At 37.9% G+C, this 16,926-nt stretch overlaps 1 protein-coding gene across 6 annotated transcripts in view; it reads right to left on the reverse strand.

The window, feature by feature from the left end:
• Window positions 1–16,926, reverse strand: part of RAB27B (RAB27B, member RAS oncogene family) — a 223,370-nt gene continuing 206,444 nt past the window's right edge. For all 6 annotated transcript variants that reach the window (XM_043976782.1, XM_043976780.1, XM_043976779.1 and 3 more), the window contains 3 exons: window positions 13,824–13,927; window positions 8,338–8,461; window positions 1–6,927 (listed from right to left, as the gene is read on the reverse strand). In XM_043976782.1, the coding sequence (XP_043832717.1) occupies window positions 6,738–6,927; window positions 8,338–8,461; window positions 13,824–13,927 (418 nt within the window). In that variant the 3' untranslated portion in view covers window positions 1–6,737. The remainder of the gene's footprint in view (window positions 6,928–8,337; window positions 8,462–13,823; window positions 13,928–16,926) is intronic.

Here is a 16,926-nt window from a genome sequence, read left to right on the forward strand (position 1 = left end):
TAAAAATGCTTTTTTTATTTGAAAAGTGCATAAACAATCACAGGATACATTCCTTGACCATATTATTCAAACCCAGACACCAGTGATCATTGGACAATTTTTTAAGCCACAGGAACTTTGGTACAACAAAATATAACATAACAGTGTCAGGCACCACAGTCTACTGAGGGGCATATAGAGAGAAAATACCATGTAAAAGGGTTTAAATTACATTCATAGTACTAATACAAAACATCTATAGACCTGTGAAGACTGACATAAAACAAAAACTCAACATTAGGGAAAACATTTTCTAAGGGAAAATTTGGGAAACAGCAAAACACTTGACTATTACAGTCAAAACAATGGTTATCTTTAAAACATAAGTAGAGTAGGACAAATTAGTTCTCATAAATTATTTCAGATACAGCCAGCATTTCCTACATGGATATGTTCACAATAAAGCCCTATTATACAATGAGGGGTTTCACCACATTGGCATACATTTTTAAGGTAATATACTTGGCAGCCTCAAAGGAAGTACATAAAGAAATAAAAGATGGAAGAGAGTCCCATCTCTTATTTTGCTGTATTTGAAAAGAAGTATACACAGATCGAAGGAGGCCCAAGGTTGGTAGCCTCTCTACAAGTACTAAGGTTTCCATTCAAATGATTTTATTTTCCTTATCCAGCCACTTCTCACACATTAATGGTTGAACTCATGGCTATTGTCCCTCACCACCTCAGAGTCCGGAAGATGGGTTCAAATCCCACTTCTGAACACATACTGGTTGTGTGACCCAGTTAACACTGGGTATTTTAAAGTTGGAGTGCCCTAGGCAACTCTAAATTGCAAAACAACAGATGATCTGCATTGGTGGAGAGAATTTCCACCCTGAGTGAAGTCACATGTATGTGTACATCATAGCAGAGGTGGCCTGGATTGTCCTTAGCATTCAAAAGAGCCTTTAAAAAATAGCCAGTGTAACTGAAGAGGAAGCTTAAAAACATTGTTTTGTCACCAGGATAAACAGCTTTTTGATTTAGCTAACAGCAATTAATAAGGACAACAGCCACTCTGCAAAATAAAATAAAGCAATCATCAAGAACAGAAACCTCAGCTCATGTTCAATCTATTCCTGGGACATTAGAATACATGGGGATTGTGGGTCATTGCTAACATCCTTCAGCTGAGTCAAGGAAAGCAGAGACGACTGGAACCAGATTACCCCTTGGAGGTCATCTAGTCATTTTACAATTAAGGAAACAGCCTACAGAGATGTGACTTGCCAAATGACCAGCAAGTTAGTGGCAAGGAAGGTCTTTAACTTGTCCAATCCCCTCTCTACTGAACTACTCTGCCTGAGAAGCAAAATTTAAAGGATTCTACCAAAATGTGACCTCTGTGGATATCTCTTCTGAAAATGTCATTGTTAAATTTATTCTTTTATTCAGTTTCACCACTACAAAATTGAGTTTTATGACCCTTTCTTCAAATGCGAAGGTGGAAAAATACCCCTAGCTTTGAACATGAACTTCACTGAAAAATATCTTTGGGATGCTATTCCTCAAGTCTCCCAAGAACAAAAAGAAAAACATCATTCTCATACAACAAAAGGAAGATTCTCAAATACAGCAAATTAAAATCTGGTAGTGAAATACCTCTTTTGTTTGTACATCCAACCCCACCTCCCCCCATTAAATAATTATCTGAGGGAGAAAAGTGACTGATAAGTATTTTCCATAAATATGTTATAAAATAGGTTTTTTTAATTCTACATGGAATCAATCCTTTATATATAGCTCTTTTTACCTCAAAACAAGTGCTTCTACAAAATGTTTATTCATCTCTGACCACAGAAATACAATCCCAAATTTTGTTGTCTTTTGATATCTAAGAAGAATCCTAAGGCATTATGATTAATAAAAGGCTTCACAACTAACATCTTTCTTCAGACTGTCCTCTTAGATCATTGTTTTCATGGCTTCATCAAACGTGGGCACCCTTCAGCTCAGCAAACAATGCCCTCCACCCAGTGTTGACTGTTCAGGCCACACCTCAGCATTCTCCCCTTCTCCTTGCCTCAAATGTCCTCAAATCATCTTTTACAAAATCCAAGAAGTAAAATCCTTGATGTATTACTAAATGATCTCTTTAGCCTTGGAAGTGGAAAAGCTTTACTAAAAGGCAAGCAATCTAGAATTTTAAAAATATTTGATTCTATTAATAGTCCAAAGGGCACTGGTAGAAGTAAAAGATTATTTTCTTGATAGATAAATTTAACACTCAGATCTTCCCGGGTCAAGGGAACAAAGTTTCTCCTTAGAACAGAAATCTGAAATGCTTACTGCATTTGTATCTTGTGTTTTATATCATCTCTCTCTCCAAAATGCTTTTTAGATGATATGTCTTAGATCTCATACCTTCTATGTGAGATACATAAGGAACAAGAGGGAGCCATGCCTGCTTAAGTCATCAGAGACTAGAGAGCAGAAACCATACCTCTCTCTCTCTTTTTTTTCCTTTTGGGCAATGAGGGTTAAGTGACTTGTCCAGGGTCACACAGCTAGTAAGTGTCAAGTGTCTGAAGCTGGATTTGAACTCAGGTCCTCCTGAATCCAGGGCCAGTGCTTTATCCACTGCACCACATAGCCGCCCCCAGAAATCATACCTCTTGATCATTGGTTAAATGAAGCACTCACTAGATAATTTAGCCCCATGAATTTCCTGGGGCTTCTTTGTAGAACTTAATCTTTTTTTTTTTTTAATGACAACATATTTCAAGGCCTGATTAGGAAAACTGGGTCCTTTCAAATTAAAGGGAATTTCAAGTGCAGAGAGACTTTGGGCTGTTTTTAAATCAACTTTATTCAGAATTTTAAAATACTGTTTGATTCACAGAAAAATATCAAGTCCTCTCCGTAGCTGGCTTTTCTTCCCCCTTGCAGAGATCAAAAATAAGAATTCTCCCTGTGGAGTGGCTATCCCAAATGCACAAAGCATTCCAGATGGATACTCTGGCAATACAAGACAATGTACTTAGTTGGATGACAAAAGCACAGCCATGGAAACACAGAAATTCAACTGACACAGTCCTTCTGGTCAGGTTGTGATGAATTGATTCAGTCAATATCCTTGCTTAAACATTTTTGAAAACACTGATCTTTATTTTTATTTATTTGTTTTTTATTTATTTCGGCAGTAGGAAATAGCCAACACCCAAGCATGGCATGAAAGCAGGCTAATTTAGGTTGGTGACTACCTGCAAAGTGCTCTGAATAGCTTTTTTGGAGACTGAGACTGACTGTGCCAAGCCCTGCATGGTAAGGAAGGCTTTCTGGAGTTCTGACTGGTAATCCACAACAGTTTCCCATCCCCAAACTGGAAAACAGACAATCTGTATTCCAACTCTACTCAATCCATTTTCACAAAAGGGGTAATCCTGAACTTTAATTATGATAAGCACATTTGACTGATCGGAACTCCATTAGCAAAGAAATAAAGATCAGCAATTTCAGCAAGCTGGGTTTATGACAGGTGGGCTTTGGTTGGAGTTGTTGTCAAGAGTTCTGTAGCCCTATAAGAAACTCCAAGAGAGGCTGCCCAGTAATACAGTATTACCAGAAATATAGCATGTGGCTAAAGCCAATTTTGGTCACAGAGATATCTGAGGCACCAGGTAAGAGCAATGTAAACATCAAACCAGTGCAGATTCCCCAGAGAGATGATTTCTACACTGGAAAAAGACCTTCACATACTGCATTTTGGACAATTCCAACAACACATTATAATCTAACCAGAGGCATTGAGGGAAAAAACCAAATAAGCAAAAACTAAAAACAAACCATTGCCTTGGTGACCGAGAAACACTGGCTAGCTAAGGATTTTAAAGGGGATGGAGTTCCATATTGGTTTATTTTTCCCAAACATAGGGTTTATGTTTCCTTAAAGTAGAACCATTTAAATTCTTCAAAATAGTGTCTTTCTAGAAAAAAATCTTATCATCTATCAACTGGTGCCAAAATAAAAAGGAACTCTGAACTTTATCTTAGAAAGAATTGGCAATCAGAAGAGCACCCAGCAAGTGTGTGTGTGTGTGTGTGTGTGTGTGTGTGTGTGTGTGTATGTGTGTGTGTGTGAGTGAAAGAGGATGTTACAAACAGAATGTGAGACTATAGCTTTAAGTTATTCATCATATTTTGGCACTTTCCAAAGACTGCCTACACCACAGTCATCTGTCCATGTCCCTTCCTCTGTCCCCCTGCCTCCCACCTTAAGTTGCATCCAGTAGCTCTGTTGGCATGTTGATCCTCTACTTCATTCCCCAGTTATCAGAGAATAGTTCTTTGGCACAAATACCCCAAAACTTAAGTGGCCATATGGGGACTATGAATAAAAATAGATATAAAATCAAGTCTAATTACATGCATAGCCTTTTTGGACCTTATAAAAGTTGACAATTCCCTATCAGAGGAATGTAGGGACAAAAAGTGTAAAAAGCGGAGATTTCAGGCATAAAATATGAAAGGAAATGAGAATGGACAAAGACACTATCAGTAAGATGAGGAAGACTATGTTTTTATCTGAGCAAATGAAGAGAATAATCAATAACTCTTCTCCCACCTCTGTGATCTTAGATATCAGCTAATGGTTTTCTTCCATCTTGGCATTGTCTCCAAAAGAATACAAAATGTCATGGGGAAGGCTCACCCAAAGAAGGAACATGACAATGACTTTGAAAAGCTAGATGATTCTGTGGGAGATTGGCAAAGAGTGAGAGAAACTGGTAGAAGGTAGTAATGGAAAGTAGAATTTCACCAGTAAATCAATCCTTAAAGGTAGCCCAGCAGATACAATTGACTTCCTCCTGATCTCGTTCCATCCTAGGGACAGGAAGACAAATGCTCTCTTGGAAGTCAGCAATAGTGGTGGTAGTGGTGGTGATAGGATAAGGGTGGGCTGGAGTGAAATCCTGGAGGAAATGAGTGGAGGTATTGGGAAGGATGGTGGGATTACATAACTCTTGAGGAGTCTTCTTTTGCTTATGTGTCATATGAGCAGCAGGAATGAAAAATCCTGAAAAAATATCTACTCTGAAGGAAACAAAAAAAAAATTAAGGATCTTTATCTCTATTAAATAAAGGAATATATCCATCAGGCACCTAATTCATAGTTAGGAGTGACTAGATTATTGTGTAAAGAATGAGGTTCCATGGGAAAGTTTTTATATGTTTATTTATCAAGACCTTATGATATCATTACTGTGGATTAAATCTGATAATAGCTTTAGACATAAGGATAAAGCAGGTCCTGTGAAACAGAGTTGAGATGAACTTACTTTAGTAAGTTTCATTCTCCTCTCCCCAGATGTGTCTCCATAATTTACATTTTTCTTGAAATGGGTAAAAAGAAAAGCACGGGTTAAAAATACATATTGAACCATATCAGATGATCTTCATTGTGGTCTTACTGAAGATCTTCAAATTCAGAGGGAACGAAGCAAAGACCCTTTGCTTTACAGTAGTTTGGGATCAATCGAGTTGGAATGGCATTTTTGACAAAAAGAACCAAGTGGGAGAAAAATGTGGTTAAGGATGTCGGTGACTTTCGTAATTATCTCCAATTAATGATCACTTTTTACTTCTGAAGAAAACAAAACAAAACATTTCACTGAGGTTCATTCTACAAAGAAGAGATGAAAAGCCCAATAGTTTTGTGGATGTTTTCCTTGAGAATGAGATTTAATTATAATATTCCAAGAAGGAGAAATTCCATGTATCCAGGTGACATTTAGTGGAAAAAGTAAAATGTGTTGCTGAGTGAACACTGTGCTGCCTCATGATCTTTCACTGGAAATGGAAGCCCCTGGAATTCTCACTGTCACCCTTAATGGTCACATCAACTTGAAATCGGACATTCATGAAGTCTGACTAAATTGCTGTCTCAGAAAGCAGCAACATATACATCTCCTTTCAGCACTTGCTAATGTCAACCTTCCATGCCCTTTTTTGGGTTGCTTATTATGCCTATATGTTATCCTATCTAGTCTGGTTATCTTCAACCTACCATTTACTAGGAATGCAGAAATGACATTATCACACAATCCCCTGAATCAAAAGTTAGATATTCATTGTCCCAATCACCTTATCAGTAATTTAGTAGGGCAAGCTACATACTGTGTGCCCATAATAAGGTCATTTTAAATGAACCCCAGAGAATTCTTCACTTGCAGATTTTCTTCAGCTAATACATTACCAATGCAAACACAAAAAGTATGAATCACTAGTCTCCATATAAGTGAAAAACAACCCAAGAAATGTCCTTTTGTAATGTTCTTCCTCAGTAATCAATTTATTATTCCCCTCTCCCCCAGCCCATATATGACAAGTGACCGCTTTTCTTTCTGATTTTAGGCTCCTTAACACTTTTCATTTACTTAGTGGAGGATTTCATTACTTCTGTAAAATTAAAAAACACACACACAACAAAACAACCATCAAAAAATTGATTGAATGTCCCTGATGGAGAGATTGTGTTGGGAAAACTCAGACTTAGAACTGTCAGGCCTTATAGCTCATCCATAGTCCAGGCCCACTGAACACTTTTGATCATGGTGGTGTTTAAAACTCATTCTCTGGAAGAAAAGAAAAGAAAATGTATCTGTGCAAGGCTCACGCATCAATTATGTGGCTTGTCAACCATTTTCTGATCAACTATTTGGGTGAGGTTCTTGATTCTCAGTTTAAAAAGGTGAAGTCTAGCAAGCACATTTTTTTTCAGCTGGTTTCTCCCCATCAAGCTTCCCCGAATTTCCTCCATTGGCTGCATCAGGGACTTGTGACTTCTCCACGCACTGCTCCATGCGCTTCATTATTAAGTCCAGGAGTGTGTCCACAGGTTTCTCCACATTCTGCCCTGTTGCTGCACTTGTTTCAAAATAGGGTATGCTGGCAGTGACAATAACAGACAAATACTCATGAGAGGAGGAGAAAAAGTCATCATAAGCTGCCAACAAGAGCTAAAAAGTCACATGATTTCTATCTTATTTTATTTATTTTGCTTTTTTACTTTTATTTATTTTATTTTATAATTATTAATATTATTATTTTTTGCAGGGCAATGAGGGTTAAGTGACTTGCCCTGGATCACACAGCACCACCTAGCTGCTCCCAGTCACATGATTTTTAAAAAAGACTCAGAAAATAATTAGAAACTACTGACAGATCTCCTTGCCTGGTGGGTTGGGAAATACCACCTTGGTTTCCCATAGGAAAGGAAAAGGACCACAGCAATCACACAATTGCTACCGCTTTTCTTTTCTTTTCATTCCTTTTCTTTTCTTTTTTAAGTCAAATGATGTAAATTGAAGGGAAGAGCTAATAACTAACTTTTATATGCACATAAAGGTTTGCAAAGTGCTTTTACATATTTTATTTCATTTGGCCTCAGAATTAGCTCTATGAGGTAAGTGCTATTATTATCCTCATTTTGTAATTGAGGAAATAGAGGCAAATGTTAAGTAGCTTGCTGTAGGTCATATTTCTGGTGTTTGTGGCAGGATTTGAATTGAGGTCTTTCTGTCTCCAACACTTTATCGACCATGCCACCTAGCCACCACAGAGATCATCTAGTCCTTTCATTTTACAGTCAAGGAAACAGAGCAGGAGGAGGGGGTTTATACACACACACACACACACACACGTGTGTGTGTGTGTATGTATATGTATATGTATATGTGTATGTATATATATGTGTGTGTATATATTATTTGCCGGGGCAATGAGGGTTAAGTGACTTGCTCAGGGTCACACAGCTAGTAAGTATCATGTGTCTGAGGCCGGATTTGAACTCAGGTCCTCCTGAATCCAGGGCCAGTGCTTTATCTACTAAGCCACCTAGCTGCACCCCCAGGAGGGGTAATATTAACTTGCCCAAGTGGTCCAGCTAGGATTCAAACTGAAGTCTAATAATCTTCAATCCAGAGCTTATTGAATCTAGCTGTTCTAAGGAGCTTTCAGACCAGGTAGGTTTGAGAATATCCCTGTTGCCCAAGTTTTCCTGCCTAGAGTCTTTAATTGCCAGTCACACTGAATCTATCCATAAAACAATACCCCAATGCTACAAAAAGGGACCTTAGACGTTAGAGAGTAAGCTCAGTGAGACCAGGGCTGGAGCCGCCTCTCATGTCTGTTTCCTGGAGCTCCTCTAGAAGTCTTACAGTTGTGGAGGAGCCCCTCTTCATACATTGGGCTGCTAAGCATTACTTCACATGTCAGGGATCCCATGGAAGAGCCCCTGTCTAGGTTCTTATGCCACAGCCAGTCAGGTTGGATGCATTTTTACAGTAACTAACTTACCCATACTTGTCTGCAAGATCCCGGGCTTGCCGTTCATTGACCTCCCTCTGGTCTGATAGATCTGCTTTGTTGCCAATTAATACTATATCTGGATTTTCACAATATGCATTAGCTTGCAGTTGGCCTTGGAAAGAAAGCAGAGCAAATCAATAACTTCATCACATGTGAGTGCTCATTCTCTAGTTGCTTAATCAAAATAATAACCTCCCCCACATATAAATGCATGAGGAGGCACAAACACACATGAACATGTACACTCACACACATGGACACACACACACCAAGTCCATTCTGTTTCCTTTCGGAGCTCGCATAGTACTGCTTTCACACTTGCCATAAGTATAGAGGGAGATAAGCATAGTGATTAGATTGCAAGCTTATTGAGGGCAGGGACTATCTTTTGCCCCTTTTCATATCTTCAAGTTTAGCACAGTGGCTGGCACATAGTAGGCACTTAATAAAGATTGATTGATAGATTGATCAATTAATGTCAGAGCTGAAGCTTAGAGGACTAAAAATTCTCATTTTATTCATGCTTTTGAAAAGGTTTATCTCTCCCAGAGCCTTAGTGATAGAGATAAGAAACAGTTTTCCTTAGGACCACTAAAAAAATTTGAGTTTACTTTGTAACCAAAGGGTGAATTTCAACAAGGAGAAAAACATTCCTTTCTTCTCCTTAGGAGCCATTAGTTAAAAATTATTTTTGATGATATTTGCTTAGAATTTTTTGGCAACTTTACTATGGTAAATTTAAGCATATAAATTATTATTTATATAAAGTATTACAAGTATATATAGTATTGTTTATGCAAACCACAAAAGTAGTCTGAGCTATGATGATCCAGAGAAAAATTTGATAAATAGAAGTATGTATAGAATGGTTTTACATTTTTGTGTCTAATGATAGCCTTCTCTACAAGAGGGGAGGGAAAAGAAGAAAAAAAAGTTACGTGATAACTTCATTATATATTTAAAAGCAAGTTATACATTTGGCATTTCATGTACAATCACCTTTTTAATTCTATGTTATAGAAATATTTGTTTTATTTCTTGAGTTCAGAATAAAACAAATATATTTTTAAAAAACAACAAAGGATTATTAAAATAGGTATTATGGAGGAGTGGGCAAAATACACCAGATTTTGAGTCAGACAACTGTCAAAATATTATTTCTGCCAGGGAGCAAGTCACTTCATTCCATAGGTCTGTCTCCTCATCTGAAAAATAATAGGTTGGATCTCTGAGACTACTTCCAGCTCCAAAACTATGATTTTATTCTAAAGCCAGAGGAGGAAAAAAAAAGTAGATAAACTATAATACAGTAACCTTAACTTTAGACTGGTCTTGCTTAGCCCAAGGGCCAAAAGTGAAAGCAATGGATAAGTTTCATTGGTATATTACAGCTCAATAAGAGGAGAAACTTGCTAACAATTTGAGCTTTCTGAAGACAGAATGAGCTACTTTCTAAAGGGATTGAGTTGCGCATCACTAGAAGTCTTCAGATGGTAGCTGGGTAACCACTTAACAGGGATGATGTTGAACAGGAGACTCCTGTTCAGATACAGTTTGGACTAGATGGCCTCTGGATTAGAGGTTCATAGATTTAGAGCTGACAAGGATTTTTCAGGCCATTACATCTAACCTCTTCATTTTACAGTTCAGTAATCTGTAAGAGGCAACTAGGTGGGGGCAGCTAGGTGGTGCAGTGGATAGAGCACTGGCCCTGGATGCAGGAGGTCCTGAGTTCAAATCCAGCCTCAGACACTTGACACTTACTAGCTGTGTGACCCGGGGCAAGTCACTTAACCCCAACTGCCCCACAAAAAACAAAACAAAACAAAAAAACAAAAAACAAAAGGCAACTAGGTGGCTCAATGGATACAGTGCTGTGCTTGGAGTCAGGAGGACCTGAGTTCAAATTTGACCTCAGATACTTACTATAGCTATGGGACACAGGGCAAGTTACTTAATCTCTTTTTTGCCTTCACCCACTTTAAAAGAAAATGGCTTGCATATCCTACTGATCCCCTCACAGTTATCTTGCCCTTTCCTCTTCCTTTCTTTGTTTTGTAAAGATACAAAAGACCAGGTCTTCTCTTACTCCAAAGGGACAGTTCATCATGATGATCTGTTCCCTGGCCCATACTTTGCTCTTTCCTAATAAATTTCTTTTTATTTTATAAGAAGAAAAATGGCTTATTACTCCAGTATCTTTGTCAAGAAAACCCCATGACTGGTGTGATATGTTCCATGGACTCGAAAGAGTTGAACATGACAACAACAAATCCGAGGCCCTGAGAATTTAAGTGACTTGCCCATGGTCATCTAATAGTAAATGCTAAAGGCAGAATTTGACCTTAGATCCTTAGTCTTCAAATGCCTCTTCTTTCTGTTTTCCCACTTTTCCACGGTGTCATTTTGTTACTCAATGTAACTTTCAATTTAGAGATGGTATAATATGAAATAGGATTGTTAAAACATTGTACCTAATGATCTTAGAAAAATGCACAATCTTCCCAGAGATCTATGAATATGGAAGACATTCATCTGTGCTGAAGGAGGATGTACTAAATGCCATCTTCACATTTTTTTTTTTATAATCCTAGAAGTCAAGATAATTAGTTGCCTTCAAGTGAGACAAGTAGAATAATAAAAGAAAGTAAGTGCAAATCACATATCTGAAAAAGAGTCTGACTTTTCTGCTTTTTGCCTTTGGTTGCAATTATATTAATGAGCACATATAGAATCCAGAATCTTTAGTATATTCCAACTCTCTCCCATCATTTAGAAAATTTGCCTTTTTAAAGAAAGACTTACAGAAAGGGATGCAAAGTGAGATGAGATGAGCCAGGCAAACAATATATAACTGCCCTGCCTCACTTAAATCCAATTCAGTGCAAGTCATGACATCACCCTGATGACATGGTCTTCTTCAAGAATGAAGAACAAACAACAAAAACAACCACAACCACAATAATATTAAATAGAGATAATAATAATAATTGTAAAATAATCAAAACTGAGTATTGTGAAATTATAAAAACCAAGGTTGGCCCCAAAGAAGAGATCAAAGAAGATATCTCCCCTAGTTCCTTTGCAGATGTCAGCATCCAAGAGTGTAAAAAATTTTTCTATGTGTCAAATTTTTCAATGTCTGTGATCAATTTTACTGATTTTTTCTCTTCCTCTCTTTTAAAAAATTCTTTGTTATAAAGAATGGCTCTCTAGGAGAGGACATGGGGAAATTTAGGTGATGTAAAACAAAATATATTAATAAAATTTATTTTAAAAAGAAAATGTTTCTATAGGAAAATGATGAAGTGATGACAATGCTTCATCACTGGAGTGTAATATGCTTTTTTTCATGGGAGCTCTGGCCTTGTGGACTAAAAACTTCTCAAATGAATTTGAAATATTTTCTCCCAGTCTTCAGAAAGAAAAATTGTCTATGGTACCAACCAAATGTTGTTCTCATGAAATATTCTATCTAATACATTCCTCAAGTCATTGTTTTGCCATTATCCTAAATTCTTAATAAGTTCAAGAAATCATGAGGCCTGAGGAGTCATTTTCACACATGGTTCTTTCACATTTAATCACCTGTTCAATAGAACAGGTGTTGATCTCCTTTTACATACATACATATACACACGCACACACACATACACTATGCCCCTGTAATGATTCTTCTCATAAAATGGGTGGTCTCTCTAGAACTCTGCTTCAAGCCCATTTAACCAAGGAGGACAAGAAAATTCCAGGAGTATGTGTTCCCATTCAGCATACACCTAGCTTCTTTCTCTCATGCCCTCTCTGTGCTTCCTGTTGTAGATGCTAGCTCAATTAGTTTAAAGAGGCACTCGAGGGCACACTAAAGAAATGGAATTAATGGCTTTTCAATTGAGATAACTAGTCTCATAAGTACATTTGATGGCAATGTCAGAAGTGTTTCTCTCTGAGAGGTCAAAAGGACAAACACGATCTCACTGCCAAACACTACAGCACCAATACTAAGATTCACATCTTGGATGGCCGGGGATGGTGATGTAAAATAGACTAAACCATTACCTACCCACATCCAACTTTACTTATCCCCCTCTGGTTTGATCAAATCAAATCGAGTGTTGACTAAGCACCTACTATGTGCCTGACACTCTGCTAGGTGCTAGGGATACAAAGACAAAAGTGAAACATTCCCTGCCCTCAAACAGCTTACATTCTATTGGGGAAACAACATGTACACATAGAAATAAATACAAAATACATACAAAGTAAATACAAGTTAATGGGGGATAGGAGAAGGACAAGCAGCTGGAGTGATTAGGAAAGATCTCATGTAGACAATAAAAGTGGTGCTTGCTCTGAATTTAGCAGGAAGCCAAAGATTCTAGGAGGCAGAGGTAAGGAGGAAAACATTCTAGGCATGGGGGAAGCAACAAGAAGAGAGTATGTGTGAAGAACAGGAAGTAAGACAATTTGGATTAAGAGTAAGAGTGAATGGGGAGGGGGTGTCATATAATAAATCTGGAAAAGAAGGATGGAACTAGATTGCAAAGAGCTTAAATAACACAAAAATGTATGAATGTGACTATAGAGGACACTGGAAACCACTTGAATTTTTTGAACAGAAGAGAGAGATGGTCAGCCCTGTACTTTAGGAATATCACCATGGTAACTAACTAGAGGATGGATTGGGAGAGGGAAGAAGTTGGCTACAAAGAGTCCAATATGGAAGCTATTATAATAGCCCAGGTGAGAGGTGATCAGGACTTGAACTAGAGTGGTTGGTTGTCGTCTGAGTGGAGAAAAGGGGATAGAAATGAGAGAGGTTGTAAAGGTAGAGTTAGCAAGACTTGGCACTTGATTGGATATGTGGAGTGAGAGAGAGTGAATGATCACAGATGACCCCAAAAGTGTGAAGCTGGGAGACAGGAAGGGTGCTGAGAACCTTGACAGAGATAAAGATATTCAGAAGTGGGGTGAATTTTGAGGGGAAGCTAATGAGTTATTTTTTAGATATGCTGACACAAGAAGATTGCATCCAGTTGAAAATATCCAACAGGCAATTGATGGCTAGAGGTAAATATATAGATCTGTGGGTCATCTGTATTGAAATATTTATTAAATCCATTGGAGCTGACGGTTACTGAAAATGTAGAGAGAAAAGAACACAGGGCAAACCTTCACAGTTATGAGGTGGGCTATGGATAATAAACAATGGGGCAGAGGAGAAGTGGCTGGATAGGATTACCATGATAGAGTGGTGTCAAAAATTGTCAGAGAGGAAGGAAGATCCAAGAAGACGGAATAGTAAAAAAAAAAATGAGGGCTGAGAAAAGCCACTAAGTTCAGTGATCAAGTTTCCATCTTGAATATGTATCTATATTCTAGAAGCAATGTAGCAAAATCCAGGCAAACCAGAAAAATATGTAAATGCATAAGTTAGGTTCTAGAGCAGTCAAGGTAAGTTACTTGGTCTGACTTACTCATCCAATTTCTGACATTTAAGAAGCTCTGTTGACTGGTGAGGTCAAACATTAGTAAGAAGCCCATGGCATCTCTGAAAAATGCTGTGGTGAGACTTCGAAATCTGCCAAGAAAGCACAGTGAAAGAATGTTAATAACAGCAATGGAGTCAATGGATCAACAATAACAGTAGCTCACATTTAAGTAGTCTTTAACGATTTAAATAATAACAATAAAGTACTTTACTACCCAACAAATCTTCAAGAGAGGCCAGACAGATGGTCACTTTACCAGTGAGTTCAGACTGGCATCAGTTCTTTTTGACAACTGAGGTTAGGTGACTTGTCCAGGGTCACATAGCTAGTAAGTGTCTGAGGCAGGATTTGAACTCAGGTCCTTTTAACTGCAAGGCTGGTGCTCTATCCATTGTATCACCTAGCTGCTCCACACCAGCTCTTCTGACTGATGTGTCTACTACTATGCCACAGGGTTCCTCCTATACCTCCTCTCACTTTTGAAATCAGAGTCCATTACTTACCATTGCAGAGCTTTCCACAGGACTACAGATGGGACACAAGGAAAGACTGCTCAAAGGTTTCCAGTCATCCCAAGTGTAGAGGAAATGGTCTTCAAGATGAAGAATCTCAAAGTTCTTTACCAGAAGGAGTTTATATTTGATTTTGATTACTCCCCTTCCTCTGGGTTACCTGCACACAGCTATAGCCATCTATTGTATGCTTGGGGATATGTTGCTCTGAAATGTTATCATTTACTAGGTGTCTCATGCACCTTTGTCTTGTGAGAGGGGGCAAATTTAGGGGGGGAAAACTTTGAATTAGAAGACTTGGGTTTGAATTCTAACTCCAACGCTTCATGGCTGTGTAATTAGGAGCAAGGAACTTAAACTCTCGGCCTCAATATCCTCATCTGTAAAATGGGGATAATGACACTTGAATTAGTTGGTTGTAAAGAATGGAGTTGTAAATAATGAATGTGTAAATCTTAAAGTGTTAGAGAAATGAGAGCAGTTACTAGTTATAATGATTTGTGTTATGTTTCTAAGTAGATTGTAAAGAACAGTAAAGAAACACACGTGTATATGCATGTATGTGTATATGTATATATACACACACATATATGTATATGTGTGTATCTATATATGCACATATTAAATAATCCACAGAGGTAACAGAGTAATACAAAGTAGGCACATGATAACAATCTTAACTGAATGATCAATAGAATGAAAGAATCAATGAATGAGAAGTATGGGACTATGAACTCTGAGAAAGGCAAAGACTGTTGGAACAAGGAAGGGGGATTATTTGTCAAAGCAGAAAGAAGATAGGCAAGGGATGTAAAGACAAAAGTAAAGGATACAAAGTCTTCAATAACGTATTATTACATCAAGTAAAAACATGTGGGCATGAAAAAAGAAAATGTTTGAATGATCTGGTAGAGGTAACAGAGAGAACAGTTTTCTTTTTCTTTGTTTTTCCTCCCTGTCACCATCCTGGTACAAGATCATCTAAATTTGATTTGTAGACTAAAATATATTGGATCTCGGAACTGACCAGCAAATATTATATACTGGACTTTTCACTGGCCACTGCTTTGATAGTTAAGGCACAGTGCCTGGCACATAGTAGGTACTTAATAAATGTTTATTGACTGACCAAATAACTGGATGTAATTACCCCAGTGGCCTGGATTGGTTGGAGGACAGTGGGTGGTGGTAAATCTGGCATGATTACCCTCCATGAAGATAAAGAGAAGCATATCCCAGAGATTCACCATCATTCTATTGGCATCCCCAAGTAACAAGATTAGGCCTTGTTTTCCCTTAGATTTACTCGAAGGGTATGACTTTTCCTTTCAGGGTGATGTTTTTTTCCAATGAATGTAACCACATAGAAATTATGGTGGCACACACCATAGGCACTGCAGTCAATCATGGGATACTATAGGCCTTGCTTAGATATTCTACAAAAATACCACATAAAAATTGACAGAAGAATTCTCAATAGAAGAATGATTGAGAATAACAAACGCTGCCCCTTGTTTTCACCCATCCTTGCCTCCTAAGGCAGCAGTTAAGAGGATACAGGATGAAACATCTCTGCCACTTGGCTAAGCCAAAGTAGAGAACACCATTATGTGTGGGTGCAGCATTTTCCTATTTTCATAATAGTCAAGAAATGTGTGGTCTGTGATAATGAAACCGACTTATGTAGATTCTTTAAGTAATAATTTCAAAGGCAACATAACTATGATGAAGGCTGCAAGTAGCTCACAGTTTAAGAAAAAGAGATAGAAAAAATAATTTCAGCACCTTTCCTGGTATTTACACACACTAAATATGAGTATTTTGGATTCATTTTAAAAACAGAATCATTCATAACCTCAAAAATCTGGGGAGGGGGCAGGACAGGGAAGGAGAAAGACATGTGTGTATATAAAATTTGGGAGACTAAGGAATATTAAAAAAATTAAAAAGATTAATCTTTATCCTTATACTTTAATGAATGTTTTTATGCCAATATCTAAGAATATGCTACCACCCGGCTGGCTAAGCCTTTATGTCATATTAGAATATAGACTCGGAATTAGAATAGGCCTTACAGTTGGTCTACTCCAATTTCCTTATTTTTACAGATGAGGAAAATAAGGCCCACAAGAGGTCTGCATGATCTGCCCAAGGCTAAAGATCGAGTGAGCCAGAACCAGGATCCATATCTTCTAAGACTCAGACTGACTAGCCATATTCCACACTAGTATTAGCAATACAAAATATACATTTGCATAGTATACTGGGTAACAACCAGCCCCCATCAAAATCAATGAATAAGCAGTATCCGAATGCCTGCTTTGTGCAGGGTATTTTGTCATGGGGGATACGAAGATTGATGATTTCAAATGAACATGTTCAAAGAGAAGCTTGATATCTTCCCATTTCTGCCAAAGGTGCCACCACACCATCCTTGCAGTCACACAGGCTCACAAGCTCAGAGTTATTTGTTGACTCTCCTATCCACTCACTTCCCATATCCAATCACTTGTCAAGTTTTATTGATCCTGCCTTCACATCTCTTCTCTCCAAATCCTCCTCCCTATTCATACCCT

The sequence above is a fragment of the Dromiciops gliroides genome, chromosome 1 (assembly GCF_019393635.1).
Source record: "Dromiciops gliroides isolate mDroGli1 chromosome 1, mDroGli1.pri, whole genome shotgun sequence".
NCBI lineage: Eukaryota > Metazoa > Chordata > Mammalia > Microbiotheria > Microbiotheriidae > Dromiciops > Dromiciops gliroides.